Below are 12556 nucleotides of genomic sequence, written 5' to 3' on the forward strand. Positions count from 1 at the left end.
TTGCAACGTACCTGCACGCACTGCCAGAAGCTGCTGTTGTCGATGATGCTTCGGACATCGAAGACGAAAGCTTTGATGAATGAAATGCGCTTTTGTTTGCTTACACAAAAAATCGTTTATTCTACAGTACTATTTTATACTTTATTATTTGTTTGACTGGCGATCCAATCAACAGAATAATTTCATACTCTAGAAGAAGGGGTGTCGACTCTACATTTGGTGATGTCGCACTGTAACCGTTTGTCGCACTGGAGCCGACTTTTACGGTAGTACTTTCAACTTCTATTTCGCCAGTGCTACAAAGCCCTAGGGTTTCTACGCCTCTGAAAAGCAGACCTTGATTTTGCCAACGCATCCCTATTATAGCAATGCATTTCGGCAAACGTTTGCTCGTGGAGCCTATCCTGGAGATACTGTCCGGATAAGCGTGGCTGGCTGTCGAGGGAGGGGCAAGTTCTCGCCCCGCCCTGGATTAATACGGACATCTCGTGGTTAGGGCAACAGTTAAAATGAAGAACAGTCACATTATTTCTTGCGCCCATTTTTTCTATTTACTAATAGCTTGTGGTGTGCTGATATAAGAATATACACTGAATTCAACTAGAATGGAATCCACTTTCAATCTCAAACACGATCACCTGGCGCACTACTGTAAAATACGTTAGGCTCTGATTCTCGCCGACAGACCATCGGACCTAAAAATTCAGAGTTTTGAACACCGTCATCCCAATTGTCGATACGTGCCAGTGTACCAGACGGTGGTCATACCATTTTGCGATATGCGTCGAAGAAATTATTGGTTCTACATGTATTGTTTTACTCTGCACAAATAGTACCACGTCACATAATATAACGCTGTTTTCAGTGTTTTGTAGAAGTCAGACACCTTAAACGGTAACTCTCCTAAATCTGTACTCACACTCTGATCATTTCGCAATTTCTCCTCACTCATGAGTTGCAGGTTTGCTAGGGTCCTGCTCGTGGTAGTCGTCGTTACGTACTTCGACGGCTTAACCAGTGCCGACTTCGATGGCAGTGTCCAAATCCGGAATTCGCAGGACACATTCAACCGAAACTTGAAAGAAAACGCACCGCAGCATCTCAAGGGGCCAGAAGATGTGGATGACCACTCGACCAACGAAGAGAGAGGGATTTTGAGCGCCATCAAGTCAAAGATCCTTTTTAACAAGCCGCCGAAAGTTGACAAGACGAAGCAGCTTTCTGGGACAAAGCCCGACGCTAACAAAATTCAGATTGCTGCGGGTCAGAAAGTTGATCTCAGCGAGTTGAAAACTACTTCGGGAAAGACTTTTGATCTCTCCAAAGCGGAGTTTAAGGTTATTTCAGCTAAGGAGGCCGATGTCAGTAAATTGAAAAAGCTGGCGGAAAAGGATCCTGATGTGTTGAGTATTTCGGTTGCAGGAGGAAAGAGCCCCAAACAGTTTTCGACAAAACAAGTCTCGGACCTCCAATCGCTCATCAAAAAGCACCCGGAAAGCAGAGGATTCCTCTCTCCAAACTTGATTGGCGTTGCTGCAGTTGTACTTCTATTTGTTGGTCCCTCGATCGCTCTAATCGTCGTCGGCGCTACTACGGATACATCTCCAAAATAAGAAAAAGAATAATCAGCAGTGGTGCCTAGAGTAGGGCCACGAAACCACAATGAAAATACGCAAATGAGAGGCTAGTGAGAAGGTATAAACTGCTGACACCTACGAAGTTTGTGAAAGTCTAAAAAAAGTAGCGAAATTCGAACACTTTTCGTTGTATTTTGGCCTCTAGGTTCGTCTGCTGTCAACAAGGAGCGTTCCACTAATAAAAGTAACAAAATACTCGCAGATTTCGGCTATAGCTCTCTTCGCTCCGAACGGTCAGTAAAGAGAAGGCCAGACTACGAGATCTTCTGTCCTCTTTCGAGTTCTGCCGTCTTCAGCTCTTACGCTAAATTACACGCATCATTTCTCGAAGGTTTCCATAGACTCGGGTGCCATGCAATGGTGGTGACATCGCCAAATCTAAACCTCTGTCACTCGACAGACACTTGCAGCACTCTCAGGCCAAATGAGCAAAGCAGTTTCGAGGTCGTCTGCCACCTTTATCTCCTTCAAAATCTCGTCGCACATTGTCTCGGTAGGCACCAGGATATGCTATACCGTACTTCGGTTATACTGATACGTATAGTCGCTGCCACTTGAGCGATACACGTACTTCCCCCCACACTTCGACGAATATGAGACGACGCGACTGTAAGTGTGCTTAGTTTCAAGTCCATTAGGGCGTCTGGATGCGGTGTGGGAGTTTGAGGTTTGGAGGGGTTGTAGCATGATGTATCCAATAGATCCAATAGAGTTTCTGTTAACAGTTAAGCAGTACTTGATTTTGTTGAAATGTTTCTATAGCTGGTGAATCGGAGATAAACGTTTTTGTGCTTTTTTTTAAATAAAAACAAGCAAGGCACTATATATGCATGTCGTAAATTTCTCACAAACGAATTTAGCCTGTTAAAAGTCATTTGCACGTTCAAAACATGCAAAATGTCCGTACCTTTTATTTCGAAGTATTTATTTTATGAAACTGCGAAGTGTCATACAATAGTCATCATGCTGTATTACTCTGGTCATCCCATTTTGCGATATACTTCATAGATGTGGTTCTTCGTAATGCAGTATTATACATGTAGCTGCATGTTCAAGTGCCATTATTGACACCACGTCATAATATATACTTCCTGCAGTAGAAGTCAGACAAAACATTCCAGATAGGCATAACTTCGATGAAAGTTTCATTGAGACGCGGCCATCATTTCGCAATCTGCTTCCACCCATGCGATTCCAGTGTGTCCAAGTCCTACTCCTCGTTTTCGTCGTTGCGCGCATCGAAGGCTTAACTGGAGCCGATGGTAAAGTCCGAGTAAAGGAAAATGAGCTCCGTCACCTCAAAGGAGCAACTGGTGGTAGTGGTGGTTCAACTAACGAAGAGAGAGGGATTTTAGGCGCCCTCAAGCAAAAGTCCATGCTCAAGAAACCGTCGAACCTTGCCGTGGTGAAGAAGTTATCCGGAAAGAATCTCTGCATCGGCAAAATCCAGATTCCTGTGGGGCAAAAAGTTGATATTACCAAACTGAAGACTGCCTCGGGGAAGACGGTTGATCTCTCCAAGGTAAACCTGAAGACTACCCCAATGAAGGAGGCCGATATCAGCAAAATGAAGAAATTCGCGGAGCAGGATCCTGACCTTCGCAGTGTTGCTTCTGTAGTGGGCAAGAACCCCACGCAGCTCTCAGCGAAACAAGTGTCAGATGTGCAATCGTTCATCAAAAAGCACCCGGAAGATGGACTAAATATCGCCCACAAGATGATTTATGGTGGATTTGGAGTTTTGTTTCTGCTCCTAGCGGTTGGGTTGGTAACTGTAGCCGTCACTGCCATCCCTGAAGCAGCACGTGCAGCAACAGACTAAACACGCTCAGCTAATCAACTGGCAATCATTGAGCGAGAAATCATGGCAACATGTTGCAAACTCTCGTCTTTCAGCTTAGTTGCTACTTCCGCGAAAAAAAAGCAAACTGTTCTGTTTGCACTGCATTTGAATCCTCCCACAACATTGTGGGTGACTGAGTACCTTAATTTTTCGTTCCCGTCTCCGTTTAAAACCAGCACTTAGAGATCACGATCCTGGTCTGCATCATCGTCGTCCAAGTCACTGAGCACCTCGTCGCCCATCCCCGAACGATCAGTAATAAGCACCAAGTGCCAGCCGAACTGCAAAACGAATCAGTTAGACGCACGCGATGCTAATGGCGCACTGATAGTGAACACCAACGGATCTTTCGCTAACTTACCTGGGTCTTAACTTTGTGGACTTCTCCCACAGGCTTCTCAAAGGCTACCATATCGAACTCGGGCACCATTTGGCCACGTCCGAACGACCCCAGATCTCCACCCTGGCGACTCGATGGGCATTTACTGCGCTCTTTGGCCAAACGAGCAAAAGTTGACTCAAGATCGTCAGCCGCCTGCAACTCCTTCAAGATCTCGTCGCACTCCGTCTCAGTAGGCACCAGGATGTGGCTGGCGCGCGCTTTGGGCTTACCCGCCGACACTACAGCCTTTAGACTGAAATCGTTCAGCACTGTAATGGCGAGGAGCAACACCAAAAGCGCCGTGTATACTCGCTTCGCCGCCATCTTCTTCTCCTTCAATATCTTTTCTCTTATTAGTGACTTTTCACAAAATATTTAATGTATAAAACACTAAAACGTACTTCTACGGATCGTCAGTGTAGTGAATACAAACACCAAGTCACTGCCATTCCGCGCATTTTTGAGGGCGGGGCTACTAATCGGTTTCTCGGTCATGAAGGCACCGTCGGCAGAAGAGGTGTTAGCACTGGTGAACGCGGCAACTGGGCCCGATGGGACCTTGGACCCAACCATGGAGCACCTGCTTATGCAAATGCAAGAGCAACACTCGCTGAATCAAGCTCAACTTCGCGCCCAAGAGCAAACTCAACGACCTCCTAGTGAACTCAAGTCTAACGTCTCAGAGCTGCCCAAGACGATAAAATCAGACAACAGCCACGGTACTGCCAGTACCGTCATGGACTTAATGCCGTTATCGGCAGCTGCAGTCGCCATCGGGTCTCCCACCAATTCCGCACTGGAAAGAGCAACTTCGGCAGTGGAAGTTGCCTCTGGACCGGCTCCAGCAACTCCTGGACCTCCATCGGCAACATCAACTGCACCAGCAACTTTAACCTCTAAGGCAATGACGCGGAAGAGCATACCGTTAAGTATGAAAAAAGAGGCCATACAGTGGATTATGGGTCCGGGTAAAGGGATCCCATCGCGTGCCGAGAAGCATTTTGGAGCTTTGAATTGGGACGTCAGTGCGTCTTCGTTCCGCAAGTGGTGGAAGAACCGAGACAAAATTTTGGGCGACTCTGGAGGCAAGAAACGTATCAGCGGTGGAGGCAGGAAGCCCTACTTGGAGGACTCGGAGGAGAAACTTTTGGTGGTTGTGATCCAGGAACGAGCGAAAAAAGACCGAGTGACGAGGAAATGGATCGCCAAGACGGCGCAGCACATGTTCCAGCGGTCTGACTCGACGTTTAAGGCCTCGGAGAACTGGGTCACCAAGTTTATTCGACGGAATGGACTCACGCTCAAGCGAAGTTATGTCACCTACGAGCCGCAACAAACGAAACTAGAACCGCAACATCAAACTTCGACAAGTGGAGCAACTACGACTACGGGCACCAAGTACGTATCATAGGTTATCTGGGTACTATGTGGATGTGCATCTAACTTTTTTTTTTTACTTTTTAGTATTGTTGTGTAGCAGACCCAACATGACAGCTAGCAAAAGTGCCGGCTTTTTGAGTTTTTGAGTGTGACGAGAAGACCAGATCAAGACATTTATGAATCGTCTCATCCAGCAGTAGAGCGTTTGACAAGCTCTGCTTATCGTATTCACTGCATGCATTTTATTTGATTAGGGATCTTATACGGTGGTGTTAACGTGCTTTGGCGCTGTAATGGAATAGTTATCGTCATGGTTTATGTGGATCAGAGTTTTCTGACATCGTGGACTCACTAAAAAGCAAGTGATAAGTGACTAATGTTCATGAATGGAGTTTTCAGTGACGACTTCGGCGCATATAGCACTTGATTGGGGCAGTTGTCGCCGGTGGTGCCGTGGTTGTTGGGGCTGTGGTCTCAATTGTTGGTGGGGCGGTCGTAGTAGGCACTACCGTTGGGGCGCTCGTTGAGGGAGCAGTGGTTGGATTTGTAGTTGCGGGTGTTGCTGATGTTGTTTCGAATTGGAGGTTGGTGTCGGTGCATTGACCTGCAGATAACGAGTACATCCCCTCAATAACTTGACCATCCATGGAGGTGACTGAAACCTCTACAGCGGTGAGATCAACCTCTGATGAGCTAGTGATGAGGTAGTAGTATGCACCGCTAATCATCGACGCAGTGTTGCCATTGATACTGACGCTCTTGACTCCTATTACAGCATTTGTTGGTTGTACAGCGATCCAGAAACCATTACTACCGGTCTTGAGGCAGATCTTCAGGGTCTCTGGGTTTGGACAGTCTACAAACTGCCATCGGATCGATAGACGGCTCGGATCCGAACCTGTGATAGTCCTGAACACTGACGGCGATAGATCCAAGTCCCCGTATTTGCATTCAGGACAGCGATCTACGATCTGGACGATGGCAGTCGCTGTCTGATCTTCGCATGCTTCGTCAATGCACGAAACTTGAGCACAGCGACCGCAATTTCCCAAGTTATTCCACTGTTCGTTGTTCAGTGCCGCATAATTCGTAGCCGCAATGCTGTTCCAAGACATCAAATTGCAGTTGCCGCTGCTCACTCCACCGAGTGTGTAGGTGGTGCCGTCGCCTTCGAAGTACGCAGCGGTGGGAAACGCCGTGGTGGTGACGCACAGGAGGAGAGCACGGATGGTGAGTGTGTTGAGCATAGTAAAGACTTTTAATGTTGAACGTTCAAGGCGAATTGAGGAATGACATATCCGAGCAGTCGATGCGAAGTCGAAGAGATCAAGTCAGACGCGATGGCGGGGACGTCGGGGGCCCACCGAGACCTGTCGGATAGTATCTTTCCCATATTGCGCGATACAAACTGCCACACGCGATCCATTCGAACTGTTTTGCGCATTTTGGGATGCTGATCATTTCGATGAAGAGATCGCGTAACTTGGAATCTTTTCGTAAATGGGATGCTGCTTTACGGCGATAAATACGAGTGCTTGGTAGAGCAAGGAAAAGTGGCGGTTCTAGAAACGCCAAGATGGTTTCGATCCTATTAGCTAGGTAGAGTGTGGTTGTTGTAGTCGACATCGATGCATGGAGCTGCTCCGAATGAAAAGATGATCGAAAACAACCAGGACAGAATTTTAAAGACGAGGATGACCCAACAAAAGGTTTATCCCTTAAACTGAATTAATGGTTAACGACTACTGCATGAACAACACTGATTCGGCGAGGTATATGCTCGAAGCAATTAACCGCGACGGCTTCGCACGCGGCACTTCGGTGAATTAGTCGTTGGGGTCGTTGTCGTTGCAGTAGGAGCTGTTGTGGTGGTGGGTGGAATAGTCGTGGTTGCCACTGGAGTCGATGTTGTTGAAGCCGGCGTTGAAGTAGTGCTAGTAGGAGACGTAGTGGCTTCCACATCTTCCTCTAAAGAATTTTCGGTGTCCTCACCAACACTTCCCCATGTCTGAGTAGCAGTAGTGGATATAGGCGTAGCCGTCGTGGACGTTGGTATTGCTGTCGTAGACGCTGGTGTTGCAGTAGTGGACACTGGTGTGGCCGTGGTGGACGTAGGTGTTGCTGTTGTGGACGCTGGTGTAGTGGTGTTGGACGTTGGTGCAGTGGTCGTGGTGGATGTGTAGGTTGTCGAGCTGGTAGTCTGACTGCTGCTGCTAGTGGTAAACTGCTGGTCGGTGTCCACGCACTCACCCGCCGTCAGCGAGTAGGTACCTTCCACAGTCTCACCTTCAACGGACGTGATCGATACAGCCACGGACGTCAGGTCAACATCACTTGTGCTCTCGATCAGGTAGTAGTAGGCGCTGTCCACCATGGTGGTCGCTTCGCCGTTGATAGTCACGGTCTCCACTCCGACCAGGGTGTTAGTAGGCTGCACGGCCACATAGTATCCGTTGCTGCCGGACTTGAGGCACACCTCGATGTTACCTGGATTGGGACAGTCCACGAACTTCCAGCGGATCGACAGACGACTGGGATCCGAGCCGGTGATAGTCTTGAACACTGTCGGTGACAGATCCAGGTCGCCAGAGCTGCACTCCGGGCACCGATCCAAGATTTGCACGATGGCAGTGGTGGTTTGGTCGGTGCATTGGTCGTCAATGCAGGATACCTCGGCACAGCGGCCGCAGTTAGCCAGGTTGTCCCATTGATCGTTGTTGAGCGCCGCGTAGTTGGTTGAGGCCGTCGGGATGGCTGACATGAAGTTGCAATTGCCACTGCTGATATCGCCTAACGTGTAGCTCGTACCGTCACCTTCGAAGTATTCGGCCGAGACCACAACGGTGAAGCTTAGCGCGGCAAGAGTACGGAAGACCATCTCTTGAGTCTGTTACCAATTGGAAAGTGACGACGGTCTTCGTTATCGACGTCGTCCTCGAAGGGCGTCGCCACCATAGAGTGAGACCGATCAGGACTTCCGATCGTCTCCACCACGCATTCGGCATGCTCGATCTTCATCTATCCGAGACCAAGATGCCGAGCAACTCGCGTCCGGTTCTTGAATGCCAGCTGGGGCCGCTTGAGGCGACGCTCGCCGCAAGGCGATAACGGCGGCCACTTGAGTCAAGTCTTGACGGATGATACGGAGTGGCGACGCGAGACGAAAGTCCTTGACGAGCTGGTTAAGTCTCGGTGCGTTTTTACTTTGAACGGCATTGACCGGATGCTGCCTGCATCAGATCGAGAACCTCTGACGCTGCAGGTTGTGCACCGATGGATTCTTCAACGGTGCAGCAGGCCTCGACATCTGGGACCGTCGTTGAGCTTCGTCTGGTCAGTTGAAAAGCGGTGGGAACGACCTCGACGAGAATCCAATTAAACCGTGGACCGTTGCAACGAGATGAAAAGATGACCATTTGATGTTGGTCCAGGAATCTATTATCTTAGCTACGAATGCACGATGCGTGTTCCAGCGAAAACGCAACGCTCGACAAGAACGGATACTACGGGCGGACAGACGAATACTAAAGGTGCCTAGTTGCGGTGACGACTTCTTACGCGGCACTTGGAAGTATCGCCGGACTGAGTAGGCGCGTCGGTAGGTGCAGTGGTGACCTCAGGAGCAGCAGTCGTAGGAGCAGCAGTTGTAGCCTCAGGAGTGGCAGTCGTAGCCTCGGGAGTAGCTGGTGTGGCGTCAGGAGTAGCGGGCGTGGCTTCAGGGGTGGCCGGTGTGGCTTCTGGGGTCGTCGAAGCAGACGATGAAGCCTGAGTCACGTCAGATTGAGAGCTCTGATCGTATTGACCTGTGCTGCCAGTCTGCGAGCTTTGGTCGGTCTGTGATCCCTGCTCGTACGAACTCTGCCCGGTTTGTGAAGCCTCCTCGGATGCGTCGCTACTGTACGTCTGCGTCGGAGAAGTGGCCGAAGGCGTGGCAATCGTAGCAGTAGGAGTAGCCGTCGTCGGTGTCGGGGCCGAGGTTGTGGGGTAGGACTGAGACTGGGAAGAGGAACCACCACCAAACTGTTTCTTGGTATCCGTGCACTTGCCTGCCGTGAGCGAGTAAGTGCCGGAGATCTCGTCGCCGTTGACCGACGTGATGGCCACCTTTATGGCGGAGAGATCGGCGTTCGACGTGGTCGCGACGTAATAGTACGCGCCGTCCAGCATTTTCGTGGACGCGCCGTTTACAGTGACGCTCTCCACACCGACTAGGCCGTTCGTCGGCTGCACAGCGATCCAGTTTGCGTTGCTGCCCTCCTTCAGGCACACCTGCACGGTGCCCGGGTCCGGGCAGTCCACAAACCGCCAACGAACCGTCAGACGGTTGGGGTCGAGGCCCGTGATCTCTTTGTATACGGTCGGCGACAGGTCGAGCGCACCGTGCGCGCACTCCGGGCAGCGGTCGAGCACCTGCACGACCGCCGTTTTGTTCTTCGCGGTGCATTGCTCGTCAATGCAGGACACTTCAATGCAGCGTCCGCAACCAGCGAGGTTGTCCCATTGCGCCTGGTTCAACGCGACGTAGTTGGTGGAGGCGCTCGGAATGGCCGACATGAAGTTGCAATTGCCGCTGCTGACTTGGCCAAGTGTGTAGCTGGTACCGTCGCCCTCAAAGTACTCGTCCGCGGCGGAGACGAATGCCGCCGTGAAACCGAGGAGAGCAGCGGTGAATCGGATAGCCGCGACCATGCTGCTTGATGAGTAAAGCTCTAATGAGGATGTCGGACTTGCACGTCGAAATGGAAAGTGAGCAGGTTGATTCGCCAACAAGACAGCAAGGCGAGAGTCAGCAGGTGCGTGATGCAGTCCAGAGAGTGCAGATGGAGTCTACCCGGGCAAGATTTGCAACATGCGAACACCTGTCCGCCGAACCTATGGTTCACGAGCAGCTCAATTGATCGATGCATAATCTTTTTTATGGATTTCACCGTGAATTACACTGTGCTTCACACAGCAGTGGTGATCCGCTTCAACGCTTCAACTTTTGCTGGTGGACCGCTGATCAACCATCTTCGCCATGTCCGGGAGATCGGACATTGACACGTACCGCGCGACGCCTTTGCATGGGTTCCTTGCGTGGTTAACCCGCTCTGAAAACCACGTGAACTTCGACGTCTGCTGAAAACGATCAGCACGACGGCGTCAATGAAACCACGTGGACGGACACATGCAGCGGGAGTCAAACTTGAATCAGTTACATGTACATGAACAGTAATACAGTGTAGTGTTCCATGTGGGCGGACCATGGCAGAAGCAGGCGCGGCGGACCTGAGCGGCGGCTGCCAAGGTGTCGCCGTCTCGGTGGTCGGAGACCAAGTCAGTGCAAGACGCTCGCAATCAACGGCGACGGTGTGGCGCACGTCCAGCTGGGTTTGGGGCATCGCGAGATCGTTGGCACGTTGGTGAAGGCGTGGGATCGCAAAGATGACCCTCGTGTGCACATGTACCTAGTGTGGTTATTATTAACAATAGTGAGATAGTAAACTCCCTTCGTGTTACAGAGGCAGATACCGTGAAGACGATGGCATAATGACATCTCGCCATGTGCGAAGACGCATTCGGCAGCTGGTGGATGCTGGCGCTGCTTGGTCTCACCTTCGGCAAGGAGTCGGTTCCTCGCTTGAGTGACCATCTGAACGACATCCTTGTGCTGCATTGCACATGTCTTTCGAGTCGAAAATTTAAAGGTTTGAGCTTGTAGACGAAGGCCGCGTTACGTTCATGGTCGATCCAATATATCGCTTCAACTCCAGCATTCATCGTCGTGGTGACCACAGTGGCGGTAGAAGTTGGCATGTATCGAACAGTAAAACGAAACAATTGATATTTTCACGACATAGTTGTAGGCCACATTTCTGACACACCTCTCTAGTCTGCGTTAATCCTTAGAACTGCTGCTTCGTATCGACACACTCGCCCACCTTCATAGAGTACGTGCCCGAAACGACGTCGCCTTGGACAGAGGTGACATCCACCTTGAGCTTGTTAAACGGCACCTCGTCGGCGCTATCGATCTGGTAGTAGAAGGCTCCGTCCAATAGCTTGCCAGCCTTGCCATTGATTGACAAACCCTTGACGGCAATACGCGTGTTCGCGGGCTGGATGGCTACCCACCACGGATTGCTGCCCTTCTTGAGGCACACCTTGATGGTGCCCGGATTCGGACAGTCCACGTACTTCCAGCCGATTTTGATGCGGCCGGGGTTGTAGCCGACGATCTTGGTCAGCGCACTCGGGGACATGTCCAAGTCGCCGTACTTGCATTCGGGGCAGCGGTCTACGACCTGCAGAATCACCGCCGTGTTCTTCTTGCATTTTGGGTCGATGCACGTGGCTTCAATGCACTGACCGCAGTGCTTCAGGCCATCCCATTGCGCCTGGTTCACGGCCACGTAGTTGGTAGATGCCTGGCTCCAGGACGACATGAAGGCGCAGTTACCATTGCCCACAGCGTCGAGGTTATACGGCGTGCCATCGCCCTGGTAGTAGGTCTGACCAGCGGAAACAGCAGTGACACCGAGTGCCAGAAGCGCGGAGTAATGCAGGACGCCCACCATCTTGTCGGTTTGAAGTCGAATTGGAAAGTGGGGGCTCTGACGGGTAGCGCGACAAGAACGCAAAGTGGAAAGGAGGGCAGGACCTTGGCGCTGCCGACGCTGCAGACCAGCTCAAGGAACGACCAGGGATGTTGTGTGCCCCCGCGACGTAACGGTAAGCGAACACAGACTGCGCGAAGTGAACAACACTGTGCTTTCGGGCATATCCGTTCTTTGGGATGTTGAGTCAGTGGTGGCTTACAAATTCTTAGTAACTCTTCACGCTGCACTCGATTGCGGTTTGCGAACATTCCTCCTCCAGCAGATCTCGTGCTGGTCGATGTAGCGTTAGCAGGGCCAAGTTGGGGGTGGACTGAGCGGAAGCTTTGACTTGGGCTGTGCTACTGTACACGTAAGTCGGTTGAAGTCGCACACAGTGAACTGGTACACGTACGCACAGAATGTACGTGAGCTGTTCTTACAGACGCCGCTCATCGCTACTGTGGTCGTTGTCATCAATGCGTATTCAATACGCCATACTGTGCACTCAACGTGGATAAATAAATACTTGAGCTAGGCAGGTTTGCTGTTCGTCGTTGCATTTTGCAATTGGCGAGTTACAGTAGTGTACTCGTATCCAACAACGTCGTTCACCTTCTCGTACTACTAACTTAAGTTAACGTTTGAACAATTGGAAAATGGAGACAACTGGTTTTGATTCTTGTTCTCCATTTACGACACAGCGCTCACAAACATTTACTTACGATAAAAAAGCTAA

At 50.5% G+C, this 12556-nt stretch overlaps 10 protein-coding genes across 11 annotated transcripts; 4 read left to right on the plus strand and 6 right to left on the minus strand.

Annotated features, from left to right (window-relative positions):
• Positions 1-950: 950 nt before the first annotated feature.
• On the plus strand, positions 951-1613 carry PPTG_12534 (hypothetical protein; the record flags this gene model as incomplete). Its single annotated transcript, XM_008908576.1, has 1 exon — positions 951-1613. One exon carries the CDS (start codon positions 951-953, stop codon positions 1611-1613), a length of 663 nt encoding a protein of 220 aa, XP_008906824.1.
• A 1114-nt stretch (positions 1614-2727) lies between these two features.
• PPTG_12536 (hypothetical protein) lies at positions 2728-4559 on the minus strand. Its single transcript, XM_008908577.1, has 2 exons — positions 3842-4559; positions 2728-3761 (listed from the first exon to the last, which is right to left on the minus strand). The coding sequence occupies exons 1-2, from the start codon at positions 4184-4186 to the stop codon at positions 3660-3662; spliced, it is 447 nt and encodes a 148-aa protein (XP_008906825.1). The 5' UTR covers positions 4187-4559; the 3' UTR covers positions 2728-3659.
• On the plus strand, positions 2824-3340 carry PPTG_12535 (hypothetical protein; the record flags this gene model as incomplete). The annotated part of the gene is made up of 3 exons (XM_008908578.1): positions 2824-2899; positions 2993-3159; positions 3257-3340. The coding sequence occupies 3 exons, from the start codon at positions 2824-2826 to the stop codon at positions 3338-3340; spliced, it is 327 nt and encodes a 108-aa protein (XP_008906826.1).
• Positions 4316-7005, plus strand: PPTG_12537. 2 transcript variants are annotated; one of them, XM_008908580.1, is made up of 3 exons: positions 4316-5260; positions 5327-5946; positions 6018-7005. In XM_008908580.1, exons 1-2 carry the CDS (start codon positions 4356-4358, stop codon positions 5337-5339), a joined length of 918 nt encoding a protein of 305 aa, XP_008906828.1. In that variant the 5' UTR covers positions 4316-4355; the 3' UTR covers positions 5340-5946; positions 6018-7005. The 2 variants fall into 2 exon arrangements, with proteins under 2 accessions (XP_008906828.1, XP_008906827.1); XM_008908579.1 differs by having other exon boundaries at positions 5327-7005.
• Positions 5638-6489, minus strand: PPTG_12538 (hypothetical protein; the record flags this gene model as incomplete). The annotated part of the gene is made up of 1 exon (XM_008908581.1): positions 5638-6489. The coding sequence occupies one exon, from the start codon at positions 6487-6489 to the stop codon at positions 5638-5640; it is 852 nt and encodes a 283-aa protein (XP_008906829.1).
• On the minus strand, positions 6942-8247 carry PPTG_12539 (hypothetical protein). The gene has a single exon (XM_008908582.1). It carries the CDS (start codon positions 8118-8120, stop codon positions 7032-7034), a length of 1089 nt encoding a protein of 362 aa, XP_008906830.1. The 5' UTR covers positions 8121-8247; the 3' UTR covers positions 6942-7031.
• Positions 8248-8590: 343 nt separating this feature from the next.
• On the minus strand, positions 8591-10137 carry PPTG_12540 (hypothetical protein). The gene has a single exon (XM_008908583.1). It carries the CDS (start codon positions 9929-9931, stop codon positions 8777-8779), a length of 1155 nt encoding a protein of 384 aa, XP_008906831.1. The 5' UTR covers positions 9932-10137; the 3' UTR covers positions 8591-8776.
• Positions 10138-10486: 349 nt separating this feature from the next.
• PPTG_23126 (hypothetical protein) lies at positions 10487-10772 on the plus strand (the record flags this gene model as incomplete). The annotated part of the gene is made up of 2 exons (XM_008908584.1): positions 10487-10640; positions 10744-10772. 2 exons carry the CDS (start codon positions 10487-10489, stop codon positions 10770-10772), a joined length of 183 nt encoding a protein of 60 aa, XP_008906832.1.
• Positions 10773-11127: 355 nt separating this feature from the next.
• Positions 11128-11811, minus strand: PPTG_12541 (hypothetical protein; the record flags this gene model as incomplete). The annotated part of the gene is made up of 1 exon (XM_008908585.1): positions 11128-11811. The coding sequence occupies exon 1, from the start codon at positions 11797-11799 to the stop codon at positions 11128-11130; it is 672 nt and encodes a 223-aa protein (XP_008906833.1). The 5' UTR covers positions 11800-11811.
• A 315-nt stretch (positions 11812-12126) lies between these two features.
• PPTG_23127 (hypothetical protein) lies at positions 12127-12273 on the minus strand (the record flags this gene model as incomplete). The annotated part of the gene is made up of 1 exon (XM_008908586.1): positions 12127-12273. One exon carries the CDS (start codon positions 12271-12273, stop codon positions 12127-12129), a length of 147 nt encoding a protein of 48 aa, XP_008906834.1.
• Positions 12274-12556: the final 283 nt, after the last annotated feature.

This window comes from Phytophthora parasitica (assembly GCF_000247585.1).
Source record: "Phytophthora parasitica INRA-310 unplaced genomic scaffold supercont2.30, whole genome shotgun sequence".
NCBI lineage: Eukaryota > Oomycota > Peronosporomycetes > Peronosporales > Peronosporaceae > Phytophthora > Phytophthora nicotianae.